This window comes from Camelus bactrianus, chromosome 8, assembly GCF_048773025.1.
Source record: "Camelus bactrianus isolate YW-2024 breed Bactrian camel chromosome 8, ASM4877302v1, whole genome shotgun sequence".
NCBI classification, from domain to species: Eukaryota; Metazoa; Chordata; class Mammalia; order Artiodactyla; family Camelidae; genus Camelus; species Camelus bactrianus.
In genome coordinates this window covers 11,564,297-11,586,061 of record NC_133546.1, presented here as the reverse complement: position 1 = coordinate 11,586,061, position 21,765 = coordinate 11,564,297, and the positions used below count along the sequence as shown (strand labels likewise).

General features: G+C 41.1%; 2 protein-coding genes across 5 annotated transcripts in view; one reads left to right on the top strand and one right to left on the bottom strand.

Moving 5' to 3' along the window:
- OPRM1 (opioid receptor mu 1) overlaps nucleotides 1-6,840 on the top strand; it is a 144,615-nt gene extending 137,775 nt beyond the window's left edge. Inside the window, exon 4 of the mRNA XM_045524708.2 lies at nucleotides 6,802-6,840. Coding sequence (XP_045380664.2) covers nucleotides 6,802-6,840 — 39 coding nt within the window. The remainder of the gene's footprint in view (nucleotides 1-6,801) is intronic.
- Nucleotides 1-21,765, bottom strand: part of IPCEF1 (interaction protein for cytohesin exchange factors 1) — a 153,195-nt gene that overhangs the window by 63,177 nt on the left and 68,253 nt on the right. For 2 of the 4 annotated variants that reach the window (XM_045524709.2, XM_045524710.2), the window contains 3 exons: nucleotides 19,837-19,889; nucleotides 7,486-7,525; nucleotides 6,700-6,869 (listed from right to left, as the gene is read on the bottom strand). In XM_045524709.2, coding sequence (XP_045380665.1) covers nucleotides 6,700-6,869; nucleotides 7,486-7,525; nucleotides 19,837-19,884 — 258 coding nt within the window. In that variant the 5' untranslated portion in view covers nucleotides 19,885-19,889. The remainder of the gene's footprint in view (nucleotides 1-6,699; nucleotides 6,870-7,485; nucleotides 7,526-19,836; nucleotides 19,890-21,765) is intronic. The other 2 variants (XM_045524711.2, XM_074368129.1) reach the window with 2 other exon arrangements.

Genomic DNA, 21,765 nt, shown 5'->3' with positions numbered 1-21,765 from the left:
TTATTGGCTAAAACAATGAATACAGAGATCAAATAACTTAGAAGCCCAAAATTTATAAAGCATCTCATCTGGTGGGATTCTGGGAATCTATCGGATATTCAATAATGCTTTGATTAATTGATTTATGTAACTAATTGATAATTAAGTAATGTGATATGTAATTATCTTAAAAAACTTGCTGGGTGTCTACTGGTGCTGGCTTCTAGGGACACAGTGTAAACCAGAGGGGTAAAGAATAGATCCTCAGGTGTTTACGCTGTAGTGGGACAAAGCAAAAGAGGAACAGAAGCTCCGATGGCAGTGTTCATACATTCCTACAGAATTTTTGTTCAGCCTATGGTAAACTCACTGGGACATTTTTCAGAGTCTATGCAATAGGTGATTAAGCTAAGGCTTAACATGTCTCTTTCAAAGGGAGAATTAACCCATTCCTTACTTCTCTTATGCTGGGGAAAAAAAAAAAAAGATGTTCCATATTTACTGAAACTTTCAGAACACGAAAAGAGAAATTGTGGCTTTCAAGTAGCAGGTCTTCCCTATAGAGATTCTCATAAAACTGATTCCAAGAAAAATCCCTTCCAAACCTGAGATCCTCCAAAATTCACATGTCTGATACAGACACGGTTCCTTGAAACAGCAGACAGGTGGACCCACGCAGACGGTGAGGGGGGAGGACAGCCACATTTGGGCAGGCAGGCTGGATTCGCAAAGAACTGAAAAATCTGCATAATATGCATTAAACCAGATTACAAACCTCACCCGTTTACCAAAAGTTTTTATGAAACAAAGGGTTGGCGATTCACCTTTACTGTACAAGGCCCAGGGGCCCTGGGCTCCCTTCAGCTGTTGACGCAATAGCGCAAATGGCATCAATCAAGGCCAGGTCTTCACCACTAACGACCATGGTTTCTAGTCCTTCTATACAGAGAAAGAATGTACAAAACTAAAATAGGCCCAAAAAGTAAATGACAAAGAGTCCAAATAAAATTCTCCATTTTCAGCCACAAACTTGTCTTCTCTCAATTTTCATATTATTTTCCCAGTCTCCCCGTGTGTGGCGTGTCCCAAACTTTCAGTTTCCATTTACAGTCCAGGAGTTCGTGTCTCAATACCTGCCTTTTGTCACCACCTCCTCACTGGCCCTCTGGAAGCTCCTTCATCTCCAATACATCCCATTTATTACTGCTAGGTTAATATTTTCACAGGCCAACTCCATTAGATCATCTCCAGACTCAAGAATATGCAGTGGCTCCCTACTGCCTGCTGGATTGAATCCACACTCCTGCCCTCTGCATTTGAGAGCCCATTTACCAGTCCTAGCACATCTCTAAATGGGGAGGCCGTGCAGCCCCAGGCAGTAGTCTGGCTTTGGTACTGGTAGGTCTCTTTTATAATCCCAGCCTTGCCATTTACTCCTTACCCAACTTTGAGCAAGTTACTTAAATTCCCTGAGCTTCAGTAAACTCCTCTGGAAAATGAGAATAATAAAATCTATCTTGTCAGGTTATTAAGAGTATTTAGTATAATGTCTAACACAACTGGTTGGCACAGTTCATTTATATTTTCATTTCTTTGCTCATATTAGTCCCCAGACTGGAATGCCCATCCCCCTACCCTCTATCCTTGGGGAAAAAAAACTGCTTTCCAAGGCTGATCTTAAGAGAATCTTCCCCATGAAACAGCCTTTCTATATTCACTGCAACCCACAGAAATAATGTTTTTAATTGGTGAAAACTGTTTATCTAGTGAAGAAGGCTGGCCTCTGACCAAGGAAATCATTCAGCTTTGGAAACTAATTTTTTAAAAAAGAAAAAACACACACCTTCCTGGGTAAAAAGGAAAGAGAATCTTCCAGGAACAAAAGTTGCTGTGGCAGAATTCCCTCACATTTGGCCCAGAATACTTCCCTCATCCCTGGAATGTACAGAATTCATCTGTATTGCTCAACCCCAGAACCATTTTTTTCACCAATTTTTCTCTGAGCATGGCATTTACATAGATCTTTTCCCCTCCACCTGTCTGTGAACTCTTAACTGAGAGAAGAATTGTAGTCTTTTTTTTTAAATCCCATAATAGCATTTGTAACAGTTAGCCCAAATTATTTTTAAGTCCTCAGTAAATACTGGTGAAAGGATATGTAGGTGAGTGGGCAGGTGGGTGGATGGATGGATGGATGGATGATAACCTCTTCTCGTTGAGCTCACTTAAAAAGAGATTTTTTTTAATCTATTATCTGTTACTAACATTAAATGGTGCTTTGTAATTAAAGCTTAAATTGTTTGGGTAATGTCTCCAAATTGTATACCAGCATAACGCATATGTTCCCTTGATGTATTTTGATAGTCCACATGATGTTTTTGGATAATGTAGGAAAATATACTACAAAGATGAGTAAAAACATTCAAGAACCTCACTGATTTTAAGCGGGCTCTATAATAAAATAATATATATAATATTTACCATATGATTGTCTTGGGTATAAATAAAATCCATAATACATTTCCCAAGGAATTAAGCAAAATTTTAATTAAGAATTCTTAGAAAAGAAAAATAAGAAGTTACAGCAAAAGGGAGAAATCTAAAAATATTAAAATTTAAGATAGTTTTAACAAATAAGTAATAAAACCTTTAAGGACCAATCCTGTCACTACTTCATACTGATGTGCCTGAAGGAAAACAATGATTCGGAACTTTACTTCTCCGTCACCAGAGAGAAGATATTGATCCCAAACATCAGTCTCCAGCTGCACCTGGAATCCAGGTGAAATGCTAGCATGGAGGGACTTCCCTGGGAAACCTTCCTTCTCTCTTTCAACATTTCTGCCCCCAGCCTCATGATCTTGATCAATCAACACTTGTTTTCGACCAGAGGCCATGCTTAGAAAGCACCTAATAAAGCAGCCTCTGATGAGATGTTAGCAGAATGGGAGCAGCTATGTGGGACCCATGTGGGACCACGGAGCCCATCTGACAACTCTCCAATTGTACCTCTTCCTGTATTTTTTAGGAATAGATGTGGAAACATCTTTACTGGAAAATTATTTTCCGTCAAAAGCAGTCCTTATTCACCATCCCGTTTCTCAACATTCTTAAGGGTAAGGTAAATGCTGATAATTCCTAAATCTCACTTATTTATGGAATCAACAAGTATTATCTGAGTGCCTAGTAAGTGTCAGACACTATGCAAGGAGCTAAAGACGTACTGTGGTCTTGCTCTGCAGAGGGTCGTCAGCTATGGAAAACAGCAGGTCTGACAACATGCACCAAAGAGAAGGAGAAGTGTAGTAAGGTCAAGTAAAGGCTGCTCTGGGAGCGGAAGAGGCAGCCTGATCTAGGTCAGGGGAAAGGCAAGAACACTGAGAGGATGCACTATTTAAACTAAAATTCGACTTAGGAGGAGGAATAAGCTTGAAGCGACTGGGTGGGAGAAGGACTTTAGGGCCTGGATTTCAACTCAGGATTTTCAACAGCCAGGATTTTTAAGGCTGTTAAACTTGAATATGGCTCCGTAAGACTCAGCATGCCTTCTCGGGCACTGAATCATCGTCTGCGCACGTATTGTGGGCTGTGAAAAATGCTAGATGAGGCTCTGGACTTGACCTTTCTCGAGGAAATCTGGGTAATGCTGCTTGAAGCAGTGAAGCGTGGGGCACCATCTCAGCTACTGGGTAGCAACCATGACAACAGAACGCTGGGAGAGGGAAGGGTGACGTGGTCCCCTCGGCTTGTGTCAGGGAACCACAGAAACAAGCAAAGGGATCCCATGAGCTCGCTTGTACTTGCACAAAAGAGCTGCCCCACATTTCATTTCTAGAGTTGTTCTTTCAAAACCCTACCGTAAAGGCAGATGACAGGGGAATTATCCTCGTCCCTGCGTGGGGTCAGGCTGCCATATGGCAACAGCCCTGGGCTGAGGAGTCAAAGGGGCTGGAGGGGATCTGTTTTGCCCCACTTAGGACTTGGGTCACTGGGGGCAACATGCACAGGGTCTCAGAGTCTCAGCCCTCCCAACTTTCAAGACGTGGTGACGATTGCTACCTCGGAGGGTATTTTTGAGGCATTAAAGAAAGCATGTATGAAAGGTACCCAGACTACCCCTTGGCGTATGGTAGGCGTTCAGTAAGCGATGGCTCTGGCTGTGATGCCATCAGCTCCCTTACCATGTAAGAAAGAACGGCGAGTCGGGAAGGCAGAAGGCAAAGAAGTTTGCTCATCAGGCTTGGGTGCCTGGGAAGCTACTCTGCTGAACCGGAACTGCTTGAGTGGCAAGAAGGAAGTGAATGTTCTCAGCTTGAGGGTATGTGTTGGCTCTTATTTCACAGTTGTTCACGCAGATAGCAGGACTGTGACACTGTTAATTAAGTATTCATTGGGTAGCCTTTTTTCCCCAAAACAAACATAATTGAGATATCAGGGTGTGTGCATGTGTGTGGAGAGAGAGGATTCCACTGTCACACAGTCATAGAATTAGGGAGCTGAAAGGGTCCTTCCGTTATATTCTACTAGTTTAATAGGATAATTCTGTGCCAGATAACAGTAAACATATTCTCCGTTCAACGTTGCTAATCTGATTCTATTCCTCTACGTGATTTGCTACCTGAATACTGCTTTAGGTGTGTGCGTGAAAGCAAGTGAGGACAGGGGTGCTGAGTGGGTCGGATGCTCCCTCCTTTTCCTCTTTCTAGTCTGGTCTCAGTCAATAGCGCTGCTCCCCTGCTCCCAGTGGAAGCATGAGACTCCTAATGCCTAAAATAGGTAATTCATTGCTCCTCTAAGAGAAGCTTAAGCCAAATGAACTGATGAAGCCAGATAAGCCAATTCTGTACTAACTATGTATGGTATGGAGGGCGCTTCCTCTAAATTCCATGAAGACAGGGACAGCACCCAGAACATATATGCAGAATAATGTGATTGAATGAGAAAATGAACACCATGCTTATATCTGAGCTTTGTTGCTTCCCACAGTGGTGCCATGCTCTGTTGGCACCCAATCCTTCCAGCAGCCTTGGAAAATTCCTAGAGAGCTATTAGAAGGCAAATCAGTAAGCCCTCTCATTTTCTAAAAGATGCAGACCATCACTGGCCCCAACTAACCAAAAGCAAGAGCCTAAAATAGTATACACGAGAGGAAGAAATTTCTACTGACCTTAATTAACTAACCTTCCTTAAGAAGGAAGCTGTATTTGTTTAGGGGAAATGCCCTAGGATAGACCCCAGCCCCAGGTTGCCTTAATTTGGGTAAAACCATTCCATGCTAGACGGGGTGATGAATGGACCCAGAAGGGAAGAAGAAAGAGAGAAAAGAAGACAGTGGAAGACTGCATACTCTGCAAGGGGGTTCTTCCTTGTGAACCTCCCAAATCTTTAATAAGTTGTTCAAACTCACCGAAAGCTCAAAAAGCATATTTCTGTAAAACTCAGTGAAGATGTCTGTGCCATGTTTTGGGTGAAACCAAAGCAGTAAGCTTGGGAACAGAGTACGAGGAGAGGGACTACAGAGAGAAGCACAGGGGCGGAATGCTTATTCCAGGGCCCTGCCATTGGATTTGAGTCCACTTTAACTGGATCCTTGCAGGACAGATGCTTTGGGGCGCGTGGGGGCACACATTTTTTATTAGTGGCCAGTGAATGTAAATTTATCAACTAAAAATGTCGCCCACCAACTGCACAGGGCATTTACTCTACATTTATAGTTTCATGCCCTAAAGCTCTGTTGCTTGAGAGATGGGTGTGCACAAATCATTTTAAAAGATTGGTGTCACATAAAAAGGAATTTTTCTGGCTTATGGGCAATTTTTAAATAATTTCCCCTTAATAGATTAAAGCACACCCGTTGCTGACCTCGACTATACCACAAAGAGAAACCCAAGATCTCCTGAGATCAGCAGTTGACAGCTCTGGGGTTAGTGGACAGAGTTCCCACGTGAAAGGGCTCTAATTCGATATTCAACAACATCGTTATTTTCAAAATGTTTCAAGCCAGGAAAGATCAGCACACTTTTAAAAAAACTTTTATTGCCAGCTCTTCCCAACAGGAAACCAGCCTGTGAAGCCGACCACAAAAGTGTACTGCCTATTACCAGACAAATTAGGCAACTTTCTCATCAAGTGCTCTCCGAGCATCATTAGTTTAATGCCATCACTGCACACGCCAAAGAACAAGAGAGGACAGCCACCAACACAACACTGGCACACAGGTTAGCGATCCCAAAACCAACCCGCCCATAAAGACGGTCAGAGGAAAAGAAGATAATAAAGGAGGAGATAATAAAGAAAGGAGAATGTGGACTGAAACAGTTTACACCCCCAGTGGGTCTTAAAGTTGAGTCCTCTTTTTTTTAGTAGAGATCTTAACAACGTCACGTTCCCCTATCAAGTGATGCCCAGGTAAATCATGAAGTGATTAGCATTTCTCAGGGAAGAGTAATATTAACAGGCCAAATCCTCCTTTATACATTTGGGTGCTTGTCTCCAATCAAAGATCAGTCAAGCAAGATGATTTTCTTCTCTGTAAAGTAGTCGAATGACCTACATATCTATTGGACCAGAAATGGTTTCTAGAACGTGTTTGTTCATTTGCTCTGTCCCAGATCCCAGAAATAAAAACTGTCTTTCCCATGGGGATCACCTGCCCCGCAGTGGCCTTTGACCCACCCCTTGTTACAGAGGCCGGGCACAGGAGGAAGGCGGTGGACTCACCAACTGATGGTTGTACCAGTAGAGCGACGATCCCTTCAGCACCACCCAGAACTTTTTCCATTTGTTGCCTAGGAAAGTTCCTTTCTCCTTTTTCTTATACAGCCACCCCTGGCAGTCAGCATGCCCCAGGTCTTTACATGATATCCTCCTCCGACTCATGGTGAAAAATCCTGCAACAATTACATGAAAAGGTAATGTGTTATTACCCTGCTTTATGTGACAGAATGAAAGGTAACTGTTCATTGTTTACCTCCTGGAAGTCGGATTCTTTTTTAACCAAGATTTATGCAAAGTAAATGCAAACAAAAAGTAGTTTATTTTTAAACATTCATTTGATGCTTAGAAGGTACAAGATACGATCAAAGGAAACAGTGAGACTCATGTGCAAGTGTTAGTCTTAGAATATTCCTCAACCAAATAAGTTGAGAAAGATGAAAACCATGATGAGTCTGGCAGGCACATCACTGCACCAACACAGCTCGTTTCAACAATAATAGCAGTAGTTATGCAACAGACAGAGAAGGGTTAATGCCCACCTAGAAACACAGCCACCCGACTCTGTGCCAGTCTTCCTGAGCTCTGCTGACATCCCACTGGAGATTAGTCCAAATGAACGGCATGCCGTCATTTCTTAAAATCGATCCAAAATAACCCCAAATTAATCTGCCGTCCACCGCCTGATAGTAGCATTAAGGCAGACAAAAATCTGATCCTACAGAAGGCATCCAAGAGAAAGCGACACTCATGCACACAAACAGAAGATAAAGACACAAAAGATCTAATTACCTTGAGTTTTCTTTCTCTGCTTCTGACGCAAGGGAACCTGCTGGAAATGCAGGAAGGGAAGAAAAGAGGAAATTTCTGATTGTGTTGTAACATTTGTAAAGAGAGAAAGAGGGAGGAGGTGGCAGTGTTTATGAGCAGGATGGAAGCTAAAAAAAAACTCTCCAAGCAGAGCTAACGGGGAGCTACTCGCTGAGACACAAAATGTGCTAATTAGACTCAATATACATTGAGCTGCACCTGGAAAAAAAAATACGTAACACAGCATTTATCACTGATGTTTCCTGTTTCCAGCCACAGGCAGCTTTTTCACTACCACTTTAGTTATGACAGGACAGTTCACTTAAGTTCTTAAAAATAATAAAATATTTCCCTTTTTATTTTTTTGAGAGAAGAAAAAATTATATCATGTTTCTTCTCTTGCTATTTCTAAATAATAGAAATAAAAATAGATAATCATTACAATCTTATAATGCTACAGATCAGACTAGTAATTCGTGGTCCTGTTACCACATAGGGTTACATCTAAACCACATGAATTAAACATCCCAAAAAAAGAAATTCCACAACCTCTTTTGGTGAACTTTAAGTACTTATCAACCCTTCTTATCAAAAAATTCTTATTTACAGCCAAATTTAAATTACTTATTGTCTACGTATTTGTGACTATTTTTCATATGTTTTATGGAAGATAAATTAATTACCAATTTCTATTCAAATATTCAAATCAGACATAAGACAATATATCTGAAATACACATTTTTCACAATACATTTTAAATAATTTGTGTCAAATCATCAAGCTATCAACAAAAATAGAAAACAAAAAAATGCTTTCAAATGGCTCTGTGTGTGTGTGTGAAGAGAGGGATTTTAGATTAAAGAAGTTTCATTTTTTTTCTCCACAATATCTAAGCTGAATTTGTTCAGGTTCAAGTAACGTATGGTAACGAGTGGAGAATTGGGAAAAAAATTTACATAATTGAAAAGCAGTTCTAAAAAATGGTAGGCAATTTTATTCCAACATTTTATAACGTGATTCTAGATGCACCTGGCTGGAATTCTCTGTATCTAACTATTGATCTGAAACTACAATTGTTGTACTCTGTGTGAAGAGGGACTATGACATAGTGGAAATAGGGTGGGATTTTTAAATCAGAGGCCTGCAGTCAACTCATTGTTGTATAATTAGTAGCTGTGCTACCCAGGGAAAGGTCAGTTTGCCACTCAAAGCCAACTTCCTCCTTTGTAAAATCAAGATATTTATAATAATTCTAATCCTATAGGTCTCACAAATATTTAACAAGATTGTACATGTAGAGAGGAGGGTATAGTTCAGTGGTAGAGTGCCTGCTTAACATGCAGGAGGTCCTCGGTTCAATCCCCAGGACCTCCATCAAAAATAAATAAATAAATAAGCCTAATTACCTCCCCCCAGCCCAAAAAAAAAAAAAAAAAAGATTGTACATATAAATGCACTGAACACTAAAAATACTTTGTGATTTTACATGCAATATAATATTACATGATTACATAATATATGATTATAGATATAAACAAATCATTCATATCTAATAAATAAAAATTTCATAATAATTTTTAGGATAGATAAGATTTGTATTTCCTTCGGCAATAATGATGATGTTAAAGTGTTTAAATTATATTTCCTAGGAAATCCTATACTGACTTTTTCTTTTATGAATATCAGAATAAAATTTTATCCCTGAAGAAATTAAGCATCCTTTTGAAAAAAAAGACATGCAAAGGCAGCAGCTGCCCTGAAGTTCTGGCAGGACAGACATGCTAGAGTCACATAACTAACACTTGGGCATTTTCAACCAAGTCTCAGCTCCACTTCACAAGATATCTCCCACACTGACTTGCATCTTGGCCTAAAATTCCCGCCATTCTCTCAAACAGTGTCTTGCGCTCTTTTGTATATGCAAATATCTGAGGTCAGTAAAACCTATTACCAAAATATTTTAGCCCAAAATATTTTACCCAAAATATATGGGTAGCTAAAACTTAGCTGAGAGCCAGGACCAAAGGCAAAGAAGGGAGTAAGTCAATTTAGACACTGGAACAATTTAAGAAAATCTGGGATCCAAGAGATCCCAGGAGCACTGGAGACAGACTAAGAGCCAGGGGGGCAGGGAGAAGAGGGACATGCAGACAGAGGATTCCTAGACTGTTCTGGCCCCATCTGAGCAAGGTGAGTCACATTCATTCACACAAAAGGAGCATCTTTGAAAGGGGAGAGGAAGCAGGAAAGGACAGCTGCAGGATCTGAGAAGGGAGGCAGTACCTGCTCCATCCCTCCCGACTGGGAGCCAGTGAATCTCCTCCAACCATCCACGGGTTTCCAGTGCAACTGGGGGCGCTCCAGCTCCACCACCCAACTTAGCAGCTGAGTCTAGAGAAAGCCCCAAATCAAACCATAGGCTTTGTCTCACCTTTGCCCAGAACCAAGCCTCAGTCTATGCACCTGGGATGAATGAGAAGTGGGGCTCCAAGCCGGACATTACATCAAGCAGGGTGAGTACCCAACACCCAGAGAGGACTTATTCAGACTCTTTTTAAGGGGGGCAGGGGAGTTTAGTCATTAAGTCAACCCTCCTTCGACAGTACTTCTCCTAAGGCAAATTATTATAATAAGATCTAAAACATAACTGTTCAAACCGTTCGCCCTGACCAGAAGCAGAACTGCAGATTACAGAAACAACAAATTTCAGAGAATTTCAGTTTCACATAATATATATGAATTTGAAACCTAAACCAGTTTACATGAGAGAATGAAAACAATCTTTAGAACTTAGTGAGCCTGAGATACGTCTAACTCCTCACAACAGGAAGTGGAACCCGCGAAGTAGTCAGTTTCAAAAAGATCTTACATGTGGTTTTTTTTTCACTCGGTGAGCGAGAAGAAGCCAAGCAACCAGTGAGCATTTCATGAGACAGTTTTTCAAAAGGTGAATTATCTCTTATCATCACAACAAACAGCCAAAGCCTAATAAGATAGTTTGCTCATACTGTCCTCTTCCCACTGTGATGTTATAGGTAAAACTGAAGAATTATTCTAAATTCTGAATTTGCCCTAACTTGGCTCTAAAATCTGAGGGATTTTTTCTTTGAAATATATGTGTCCTCTTTATTGAAAAAGAGTATTTTTCTTTTAGTCTTTAAGATGGTTTAAAAATTCACTTGGTCCTCCTCTGATGTTGAATGCTAGCGCTCACACCCAAGCTCAGGGTAATGATTATATTGTCTTCTAATTTACATAGTAATTGTTAAATCTTGCAGGTGCAACTTAGCCCGGTAATATATTAAAATTCACCATTAAATGGTTTGTCATTACATCAAACTTCAGAATGATCTTGGTCTTAAGCAAAATTATACAGTGATATGCTAATAAATGGGTCCTGATTTGTGGCATTGACCCGAGTTCCAGGGTGTAAAAAACCTCACATCATTGCCAGTTTTAAGCCACCAATACTTTAATCAAGCCACAAAAATTTCCAAGTATTTTAGAGCCAAGCCAGCTCCAGCTGATAAAGCTGCTAGGGGTGTTTCTGTACAAGTACCTTTCCCCTACAAACATCTTTCCTCCTACCTGGAGAATGAAACCCAACTTATAAAGAGAGTTACACAGCTTTTAAATATTTAAAATTTTACCTGTGAAAATACGTGAAAAACTTGCTTTTTTTTTTCAGAAGACTAACCACTTTAAATATTACTCAGTAAGTTGATATGAAAAGAAAATTTCTAGTAGTGAAAGTGGAGACAGAGAATAGATATTTTAATAACAATGGACAGTAACTGAAAACAATGACAACCAAGAAATCTATATAAAGCTTATATTTATACAATATTTACAATGTGCCAGGCAGTGCTCTGAGTCTTTTCACAAATACCTGAACTGAATTCTCATGACACTTATGGCTTAGGTGCTATCGTAATGCACGGTTTACAGAAGAGGAAATTGAAGCAAATGGAGGCTCAGAATTCTGCCCAAAGTCACAGAAGTAAATGGTAAAATGCAAATAATCTATTTCAAGAGTAAAATGCACAAAGTAGTAGCCTTTAAGGTATTTGCTTTGGTTGCTGATATTATAGAAAGAAAAACAGAGAAGCAGGGACTAGAGCTTGAGGGAAAGCTGGACGCGAGGGCACTTTCTACACAGAAGAGAAATCGGAGAAATAAAAGGAGGACCCGGGAAAAGGGGAAGAAGGAAGAGAGAGGAGAGACGGAGGTGGAGGAGAGGAGGAAGAGAAGCGAGGGAGCCGGAGAGAGGAGAGGGAGGGGAGGAAGTTAGAATGTGGGAAGTGAGGGAGAGCAACGAGCCAGGGAAAGAGCTCCCAGCTCAAACAAATGAATAAATGACAACAATATACAGGGCACGGCTCACACACACACACACACACACACACACACATATTCAGTAGTAAACATATTGAGTTTGATGTACATATGAGGCAGCCAAGTGGGAATGGTCAGTGTACGTAGTATTTAAGAGTATAGGGTTTTGGAGAAAATCTGGATTCAAGATACAAAATTGGGAATCGTCAGTGGATAGAGAGCGAAAGTCTTGAGTTTGGATAAGGTGACCCAGATGTGTAGAATATCAAAGGGTTGAAGTCAGAATCCAAAGGAAAACCCATCTATTACATGGAAGCAACAGAAAAGGAGACCATCAGAAAGACCGCGACAATGAAGGAATGAAGAAAATCAGGACGGGGTTGTCATGGAAGAGAAAGGTGAGCCCGACCGTCAGATACCTCCAGGATGAAAGGGAAAGAAAAAGTCACTCGAGACCTGGGTGAAACAGTTTCGTATCATGTGGGGCTGGAAGACAAATTCCAGTGTGTGGGGGAGGAATGGGGATTGAAAAAGTCATCACGGCACTGAGGACCACTCTTCCCAGCATCCTGACTGAACAGAGGAGATGTGACGGCAAGAGGAGGGCGTCGTGCTGAAAGACACAGACTGTCGTGTGCCCTCTTCCAAGTTTATGTTCGTGCTCTTCCTGCATAAGTTACGGAAGCCTACTTACCCACTAACAGTGGAGTGTGGAAATTGAAAAGCAATTTAACAACATGGTATCAAAAGTTTCAACTGTATTCATAGTCTAAGGTACTGAGTACACATTTCTCTCTTCCTTCTTTTCTTTCTTACTTTTTGATTCTATTTTGAAGGGAATGGAATATATACAAAACTGTGTCTCCATACGTACAACTTCCCTTTTCCATTTCCCTCTCATTCACCCCGGATTACACTACGCTCAACGTAAGATTCAACATTACCATGCAATTTGAGTATTTATAGGCAATATTTCACAGTACTATAAATCATAGCATTAACATGGGTATTTAATTTTCAATACTGTGTTTTTGAGATTTTTTTTAATAGCACTGCAGTGAATGAAAATACCATGATTTATTTATCCCTTCCCATACTGACACACATTTAATTTACAGTTGTGCATGACCACAATATTCAGGCAGTTAACAACTCTGTATAATTTCCATTGTGCATGTGGGCATGTGTTCCCCTGGGCTAGAGTTTTATCTGAGATTGAACTGCAGTCATAGGATATGTGCATCCTTAATTTTTCAGATAGCCCCAAATTGTTTTCGGGTTGTCCTACTTAACAGTCCCTCCTGTGATATATAAAATTTTAGTTCTCTACAACCTGGAATATGTTTTGGTCTTTTATTTCAGAATTTCAGAACTCTTTCTACCTCTTTCTTCAAAAAAAAAAAAAAAAAAAAAACTAGTCCATTATTTTCTGTCTTAATTTTTAGTCTGTGTATCTCTCTGTGCCACATGTCCCGTGTAAGTTTTTCAGTTTACCAATACTCTCTTAGAAAGTATCCAATGTTGAATTTATGCCATTTGCTGAGCTTTCTATTTCAAAGGCTATATTTTCTTTATTAATGCTTCTAAATCTTTTCAGAGCCCACGTGTATTTTGTCCTTTTTCATTTGTGCCTGCTTTTCTTTCAAAATTTGATAAAATATTCTTTGAGCTTCAGAGGTAAAAATTTTTGTCAGGCTTTAAAATTTTGCTTTTATGTAAAATAAAGTTACCATTAAATTTTTCATTTCATATTCTTCCTTAGCATTTTTTAAAAATCTGTTTTGGAGTTTGCAGAACTGTGAGTCGAAGGCTTGCATGTCTCTCTCTCTCTCTCTCTCTCTCTCTCTCTCTCTCTCTCTCTCTGTCTCTCTCTCTCTCTCTCTCTCTCCCTCCCCCTCTCTCCCTCTCTCTCTCTCCTTCCCTTTCCCCCATTATGCCCAGGGCTCCCTCTTTATCAGTTTGGAGGTTGTCTCCTCTCAGCAGGTGGAATCAGCCCTACCATCACGTCCTGAGGCAGTCATGGAAAATCTTGCCTATCCAGTTGCTGCTTTGGCTGGTGACTAGGTTTAGTTGTGATTTTGAGAATATGTTCCTATTGCTCCCTCCCTAGGCCCTCGGGTAGCTAACTGTGCAACCCCAGGCAGTAGTCTGACAACTGTTTTATCTCTTCGTCTTTATCCCTTTCCACAAGCGAGAGAGCCCCATTCAACACTTATCAAGTCGTGAACATGGTCCTCTCACACTTAATGAGCATTTTTCTACCCCTACTAACCTGGACCAGGAGGCAAACGACTTCCTGCCTCCAGATGAGGTGCCCAGCAAGCCCCGTAGCTTCAGTCCTGCCCTCTTCACTTCTGATCCATGGAGATGATTTTACTGTGTTTTGACCCTAACTGTGCTTTTCTGGTTTTCTCCGTTTCTCTTTGTTTGTCATTGCTCTATATTTACAGCAGAATGGAGTGTCCACGTGTGAACCTACAGGACCACTATTGACTGGAAGCCAATCATTTCATGTATGAGATTCCATCTTGAAATCACAATTTAAGTGACAAGCAAGTTCCTTCCACAGTAGCCTCAACGTACCACCAAGACACCTGTCCACTTCCTCTCCTGGCACCTCAAATTTCTTCTATTCTGCAGAAACTTCAGGTACTTTTGAATGCTTTATTCCCTTCCCCCATCTTGCACCTGGTTAATGCTTACCCAGCCTTTCATACCCAGGTCAAATGCCAGCTCTACCATGAAGCCTTCCCTGACTTTAGAAGGCAGTTAGCACTTAGAGTAATCTTACATTCACTCGGAGTTCTTTATGTGTAGTCATTGTAATAACTGAATTATATTATTTCCCAATGATCTCCATGGTAGGTACTATTTTTATCTTCCTTTTCACAAATGAGGAACTTCATCTTGATATGGTTAAGTAACTTCCCCTCAGATCACACATAACTAGTAGCAGAGCCAAGACTAGGACCCAGGCCAGTCGGACTCCTAAGCCTATTATTTACCTCTGTGTTACTCTACTTCTCTTGTCTCTAGTCCACAGTGCTTTACTGATGCCTCTGAAATGGAGAGTATAATCTCTCTGTTTATCTATCCGAGTGGCACGTACAGGGGAGTAACACAGTCCACCCAGTGGCCCAACCCAGAACCGGGGGTTAATCTCAGGTAGGCTTTTTGCTCTCTCCCACACAGTTAGTCAATCACTACCCTTGTTAATGTCGCTCTCAAAGCCTATGAAGTCTCCTTCATCAGCTGTGGAGCTGAATGACCACTCTGTTTAGATTCAGTGATTGGCCAAGACTTTAAGATGGAATTGATGTTCATGAACACATCATGACTTCAAAAATCCAGCACCTCGCCCAATGCCTGACACCTAGCAAAGCACTCAATAAACATTTAACAAAAGATTAACTGTTTCTTACATTAATTTTTACTATAATGCCTTAATAATAGTGCCTTGTACAATTGGAGATTTAACAAATATCTGCTGTTTGATTACTCGGAGCTGAAAAACACCTCCACTAACATCAGCAAAGATAAGCAAGATAAAAGTTGTTCTAACATCCTTCTCCCCAGGAGAGGCACATACCTGGAGAAAAGCCCCGGAAATCGACCAACACTGGGCTTCACCCCACCCAGAGAGGTGACCCTTGAAGGTGCTTCCATGAAGGTCAAATGGACTTGTGCTGAACAAATCTCTACTTCTAGCTAAAATACAATTTGCTCAAAACCCACAGTAGCTTTCTCTTGCATCCTGTTTTAACCATACCCCCCAAATACTAAGAATCTGGAACCCAAGAAATGGGCATACATGGGGCAGAAGCAGGGGAAGGGGAGGAGTGATGCAAACTTTCCAGGACAAGCCCGTCCCCGGTGATCTGTTCCCAGACAGCTGTCATGCGCTTCCCCACCTGAAGTCCTACTTGGGGCAGAAAATATGCAGAACAGCCTCCAGAGCCTGATCTGTCAGGCTTCCCCATGGCAGCTCCCGCACAGCCGACTCAACATAGAGTTGGGCTGATGTAGCCTAGGAAGAAGCTGCCAAAACTTCAGCTCCTTTTAGTTGATGTGAAAAATAGATTGCTCACTCCACCCCTTGAATAGCACCACATCCCTGAGACACACAGCAGGGGCACAGGGGTGGACTGGGTGGCGGGCAGTTTCCCCCAGGAACCCGGATCCTGTCTGGGCTGCTCCTGGCACACGTTGCACATAAAGACCAGGCCATACATGTTCGGTGCCTGATGAACACAGAACTTTCTTGTGAAGTAAACACGTCAAGGATCAGTTAGACAGATCATCACAGCCCAAGCAACAGCAGATAACCCGGTGACCACAGTGCCAGAAGTAAACGTCCCCTCAGGTTCGAAGAGCTTGCCCTCCTCAGCAGAAAAACTGAGCAAAGTAACCATGATTTATATGCAGAAAGTCTTGTTTCAGGGAAAAGTTTTCACCTGACATTTTTTTCCAAGCAATATTTAATGAAGGAAATTTCTTTTAAACGGTTTTTGAGAAAAACACTGTCATAAAGTTTTCATCTAGGTTAGTTCTGACATTTCATCCCCACTAGAGCAATCCATGAAAGTAAGAAATCTCAGAAGCTGGAGGTGAAAGAACTACATACAACAGTAAAAGAGGTGAGGTAACATTCCCTTGAGCCTTGTCATCTTGAAATTAAGACTGTTTTCCTTTCTTAGCTAAGACATTGTTACTAACACCTGAGACCAGAGAACTTTCTTAATCAAACCTTTAAGATTCACATGCTAGGCATCATTATTTATCTATTTATTTATCTCTATTTATCTATTTTAGTGAGAAACTAATCATAAAAGAAAATTAAGGCACGTGGATTTACTGCAGAATACTTAATCACCACCGTGTGATGTATGGAGAGGCTTACAAATGTCAAGAATTACACAAATGGATGTTTAGGGATTGAACCAAATCTAATCACTATGTTGCAAATTTTCCAACAAGCTATGACCCAGATCCTAAAGGAGATTATATCTGTGCTTCCTTTCAGACCATCACCTGGTAAATTATAGCTTTTACTTATTCAACCACCACATACTGCATAATTACTCGGTGCCAAGGACCAGAGTCAATGGTGAGCAAGCCCTAACACAGCTTCCAGTCAAACACAGAAGAAAGAGACTTGAACTTCAAGGATGATGAGGTCTACACATAAGTGTACCCCATTATAGCGCTCACCCAGAATAGGGGAGTCAGGGAAGCCCCCCCCCCCAATATAAAGACCTGCACGTAAGAGGATGTGATACAGGGATGCAGGTACAAGCCAGGAGACATCAACCACAGAGTGCAGGTGGGGTTTGAGGGTGGTAACCACGTCTGGGTGGCCAAGGCACATCACGATGGGCCTTGTAAGTTATATATGAAAGTACACAGTTTATTTGAAAACCAATGGGAAGCCATCAAACAGATGGAAGCAGCGAGCGGCAAATTCAGACCTACATTTAGGAAAATTCACCCTGGCCATTCATTGTGTGGCAAGTGGATCAGTTGAGGGGTGATGGCGGTGGGGGGCAGTGCAGAGAGAGGCAAAGTGCCCCCTGAGCAGAGGGAAGGGCTACTTTGTGTCTGTGAAGACAGAGAAATACTTTAGGAGGTAAAACAGACAGAACTCAATTAGTTAATCCTTTCGTTTCTAGGTGAAGCTTTAACTTTGAAAGTTCTGCTGTTTCCCTTCAGAGGAAAGAAAGTCAAAGGAAAGAAAGGGATACCTTCTGATTACAGCAAGTCAGCTCAACAAAGGAGCGAGGCTGTTCTACCACACATACTATCAAACTGCAAATGCTTAGGATCCAGTTTCCTGAACAGTTCTAGTACCACCACTTACCATCCCTACCTCTATGAGAACTAGTAGGTCAGGACCAACAAAAGTGCCTTAAAAGTAGCTCCCGACCTTCATACCCCAGCGCCGAGTTCAGTACACGTTAGCGAACGGGAAATGAGGTGCAGTTCGTGATGTGATTAGGTCAAATGTGTCAAGCCCACTGAAATTACCTAGCATAAAATGAGGTCTCCCGTGCTACACTTTATTTAGAGAACAAACGACAGTAGAAAATTGAACTAATTTTCTGAATGGAGAGTTAAGGTAGGGTAACCATGGAAAAGGCAGCTGGAAGAAATGCCTGAGAGACACATTAAGCAGTATTGTGCATACGGTGATGGTGAGATAAAAATAACAGGTACAAAGACACACAAGGAGACCTAGCTGGTTAAGTCTAGGAGTGGAGGATGCCTCGTGAAGTGAGAAAGACCCATAAACAGCCAGAGTTCCCACCAATAAGAACAGAGGCCACTTGTGCCCAGGACCAAGGCGGGTTACACAGGACAGCGGTGACAGCTCTAGGTGGGGAACTTTAAGATGATATGTTAGTCCTTTGGAAATCACATCTGCTAATTTTGTTCCAAAACCCAGGGTTATACATTTTTTTTAAAGATGTGGAGATTTTAACTTGTTTCAAGTCACAATTAAATCTCCAATTCCTACCTATTACAGTGGCCAACACATAATTGACCCAGGAGTGGTAACCAGTGAATATTAAGTAAATGTTTCAATGAATGAATGAATTTATTAATTTAAAGTCCTTAGCTGATCTCTTATTATCTTAATTTCCATTTTCTCTTAAACATATAAGGTAAACTCCTTCCAGGTGGAAGATTATATTTTTTCATCAGAAAAAGCGAAGCAATGTTAAGAAGTAAACCCTGCATTACCTTTCTCAAGAATCTGACAGTGCTTATGATCACATGCATCTTTTCTATTTAAAAAATTTTCTTAAACTTTGGATACTCTGAACTTGAGTCTTCCTGACTGTATTTTTACAGACCTGTGATATATATTTGCTTTTATCCTTGACCATAGGACCCTTGTTTAACATCCTGTACATACACCTTTATATCCACAGCCTGCAAAAGTCTTCCACTGCAGCCACGTGTGTTCTCTTAATCGCTCCTCTTCTTCATTTTCATTGTGATTATTCCCATTTCTATTATCAAACACGTACCCATTCATGTCCAAAGGATCAGTCCCTCTTTCTGCAAGTTTAGGTAGTGAATGTCCTAGGCTGCATAACTGACTGTAATCTGTCTCCCAAAGTTCCCACCATTTTTCATCACTAGCAAGCTTCTCCTTCCTCCCTTAGAAGTAGCATCAAAATTAAAGTGCTCTCAATGCCTGCTCTAGTTCTGGGATAGGAAATTGTTAACAAATAGAGGATGAATATGCTGTCCTGATCTTTAGTAAGGTGGCCCTTCCAGGAGTTGCCTAGTTCACTCAACTAGTGTTACAACCTGCCTTGACATCCATTTCCTAATGAGCATCAGGCAACCATTGTCCATGCTCCCCATTGGACAGAAAGGCTCTATCATGTTCTCTCAACCTTCTACTTCTGATTCTGCTTTTGACTCTACTCCAAAAACTCTGTCCTGTGCACCCATCATGAGGTCATTAGACTTGCCAAAAGATACACATCATCCAAGCCCACACAACCCTACATCCCCTTCTGTTAGAAGCGTCATGTTGCTTAAAACAACTTCTCTATTTTCCCTTCATAAATTTCCTCTAATAGAGGCAACTTGCTCAATTGAGTTACCTAATTTAGGCAAATTTACATCTATAAAATTATTTTAAAAGGATCCTGCAATTTCAACATAATAATTAGCAGAATTATTCCCACAGAAGTTGCATGAGAAGTTACACTATACTATGGTTAATTTAAAATGGAGATGATTTATTTTAGTATATTAAAATCATGGTACTATTTCTTGACCTTTAAGAGTCTTAAACAAACGCTTGGTGATCATAAGAAACCTTTAAATTCTAACAAAAGGATTATTTAATTCCACTGTGACGAATAAAATGGAGGATAATAAACAGCTAGCCAAACTTAAAATTAATGAGTGAAATTTTTCACTCATTCATCAAACTGATGATTAATATCTAAAGTCTGGAATATTCCAAGGCACACTTACAAGAACATTGCCTTCAGTAGCCATGTACGATGTCAAATTGGTAGACATAAAAGCTAGAAGAGAAAAAAGATTTTCAGTTAAATGTGGGATTAAATTGTTCATAAAAGCATATATCTCTTAGATGGGAAGAAAGGCGCTCCTATTTTGATTAATGAATTTCACAATAAAAGCAATTCATTACGTGGCATTTTAATCCAGAATAAACCTAGCGTTAATAACTGAGTTCATAAAATAAGACAGAATTTCATCTGCACATCTGTCAATATTCTTTCAAGTCTACAGAAAGACGTGTATTTTTTATCTACTTAATGTTGTATTATATGAAACCCTATGTCTTTGAAAAGTGAAAATATTTTCCTCTTCATGATGAACAACACAATGTAAGATGTGGAAACATTTGATCCATTACTATTGTTATAATGGCATTAACTAAACAATTTCAAAAATGTAATTAATTCCTCCACCTCAGAAGCCCCAACTTTAATATGAAGGTGCGGTACCTTTTGATGTATTGCACTTTGTAGTGGATAGTGAATTACCTGAAAAATAAGATACTGTGTGGTTTCAAGAAAAGGAAATGAAATCAAAAAGAAAAAAATCTCATGTTTTCAGACTTTGACAAGCGAAAAACTTGTTAAACATTCACAAGCCATTGAAACTCTCCCCAAAGCAAAGAACCTTTCACCTCTTCCCAGTGACACCATAAATACGGGTCCATACCGCCATGAGACTTTATTTCTTATACCCATGGTTCCCAAATTCTGAAAAATATATACCCCTTTTTCATGACAAAAGTGTTGTATTTATATGACATAGATGTAAATGAAACATTTATTTGTAAAATGCTAAAGAGGAAAAACCACAATAAAAAAGACTGAACAACTTAATTTCTTGATTTTTAACTTGTTTTAAAAATGCACTATAACAGAAATAGAAAAATCAAATCAAAAGCTCATGAAATTAGCTACAATACACACTTAATATATAAGAATCACAACATAAAGAGTTCTTACTCACCAATAAGAAAATAAGCAGCAAACTGGGAGATCAAGATGGTGAAATAGAAGAATGCGGAGTTCACCTCCTCCCACGACTACATCAAAAATACATCTACACGTGGAACAGTTCTCACAGAATACCCACTGAACACTGGCGGAAGATCTCATACAACCAAAACTGCAAGAAAGATCACCACAAAACTGGCTAGGATGAAGGGGGGGGGAGGACTTGGGATGGGACCTGCACCCCTGGGAGGGAGCTGTGAAAGGGGAAAGGTTTCCTGCCCTTCGAACCTCCTTCACCAGGTAGGAGATAACCTGGGGCAGATAGGGAGCTTCAGAAGCTCCGAGGAGGTTTCATCAGCTGGCTTGAGGCAGGCAGGACAGAGAGAGACTAGCACAGACGGTCCAGGCCGCCTCACTGCAGCTCCAGCCTGAGACGTGCACCTGCTGGAGTGCACAGGAGCTGGGTGTTGAAACGCGAGCTTCAGTGGACAGATCCAGGGAGAAGATTCAGTTTGGCTGCATAGAGACAGCCCCAAGGGACTCAAGAGTGGTCCGGGACACAACTGGAGGTGTGTGCAGGACAGATCGGAGCCCTCTTGTCAATGTCAGTGCAAAGTAAGGGGCGTGGCTCCGTCACAGCAGCCTCGGTTCAAGCCCGCCCACAGAGGTGTGGCTCCGCCCCTGTGAGCTCCGGGAGCGCAAAGGCGCTGGCGGGCTGCCCACACGCAGGAACGCAGGAGCGTAGAAGTGGGGCTGACGTCTGAGCTCGGTGGGTGTGTGACTTCCACCAATTTACACCCTTGGCAGCTTTGTGAGCACAGTGCCTGGAGGACTTCCGAGTTGTTTGCTGGGTGTCTCCCAGCTGAGACGGGGCAGAGGGCGGTTTCCACAAGTGCACTTTGTGAGCATGTGCAACGAGGGACAG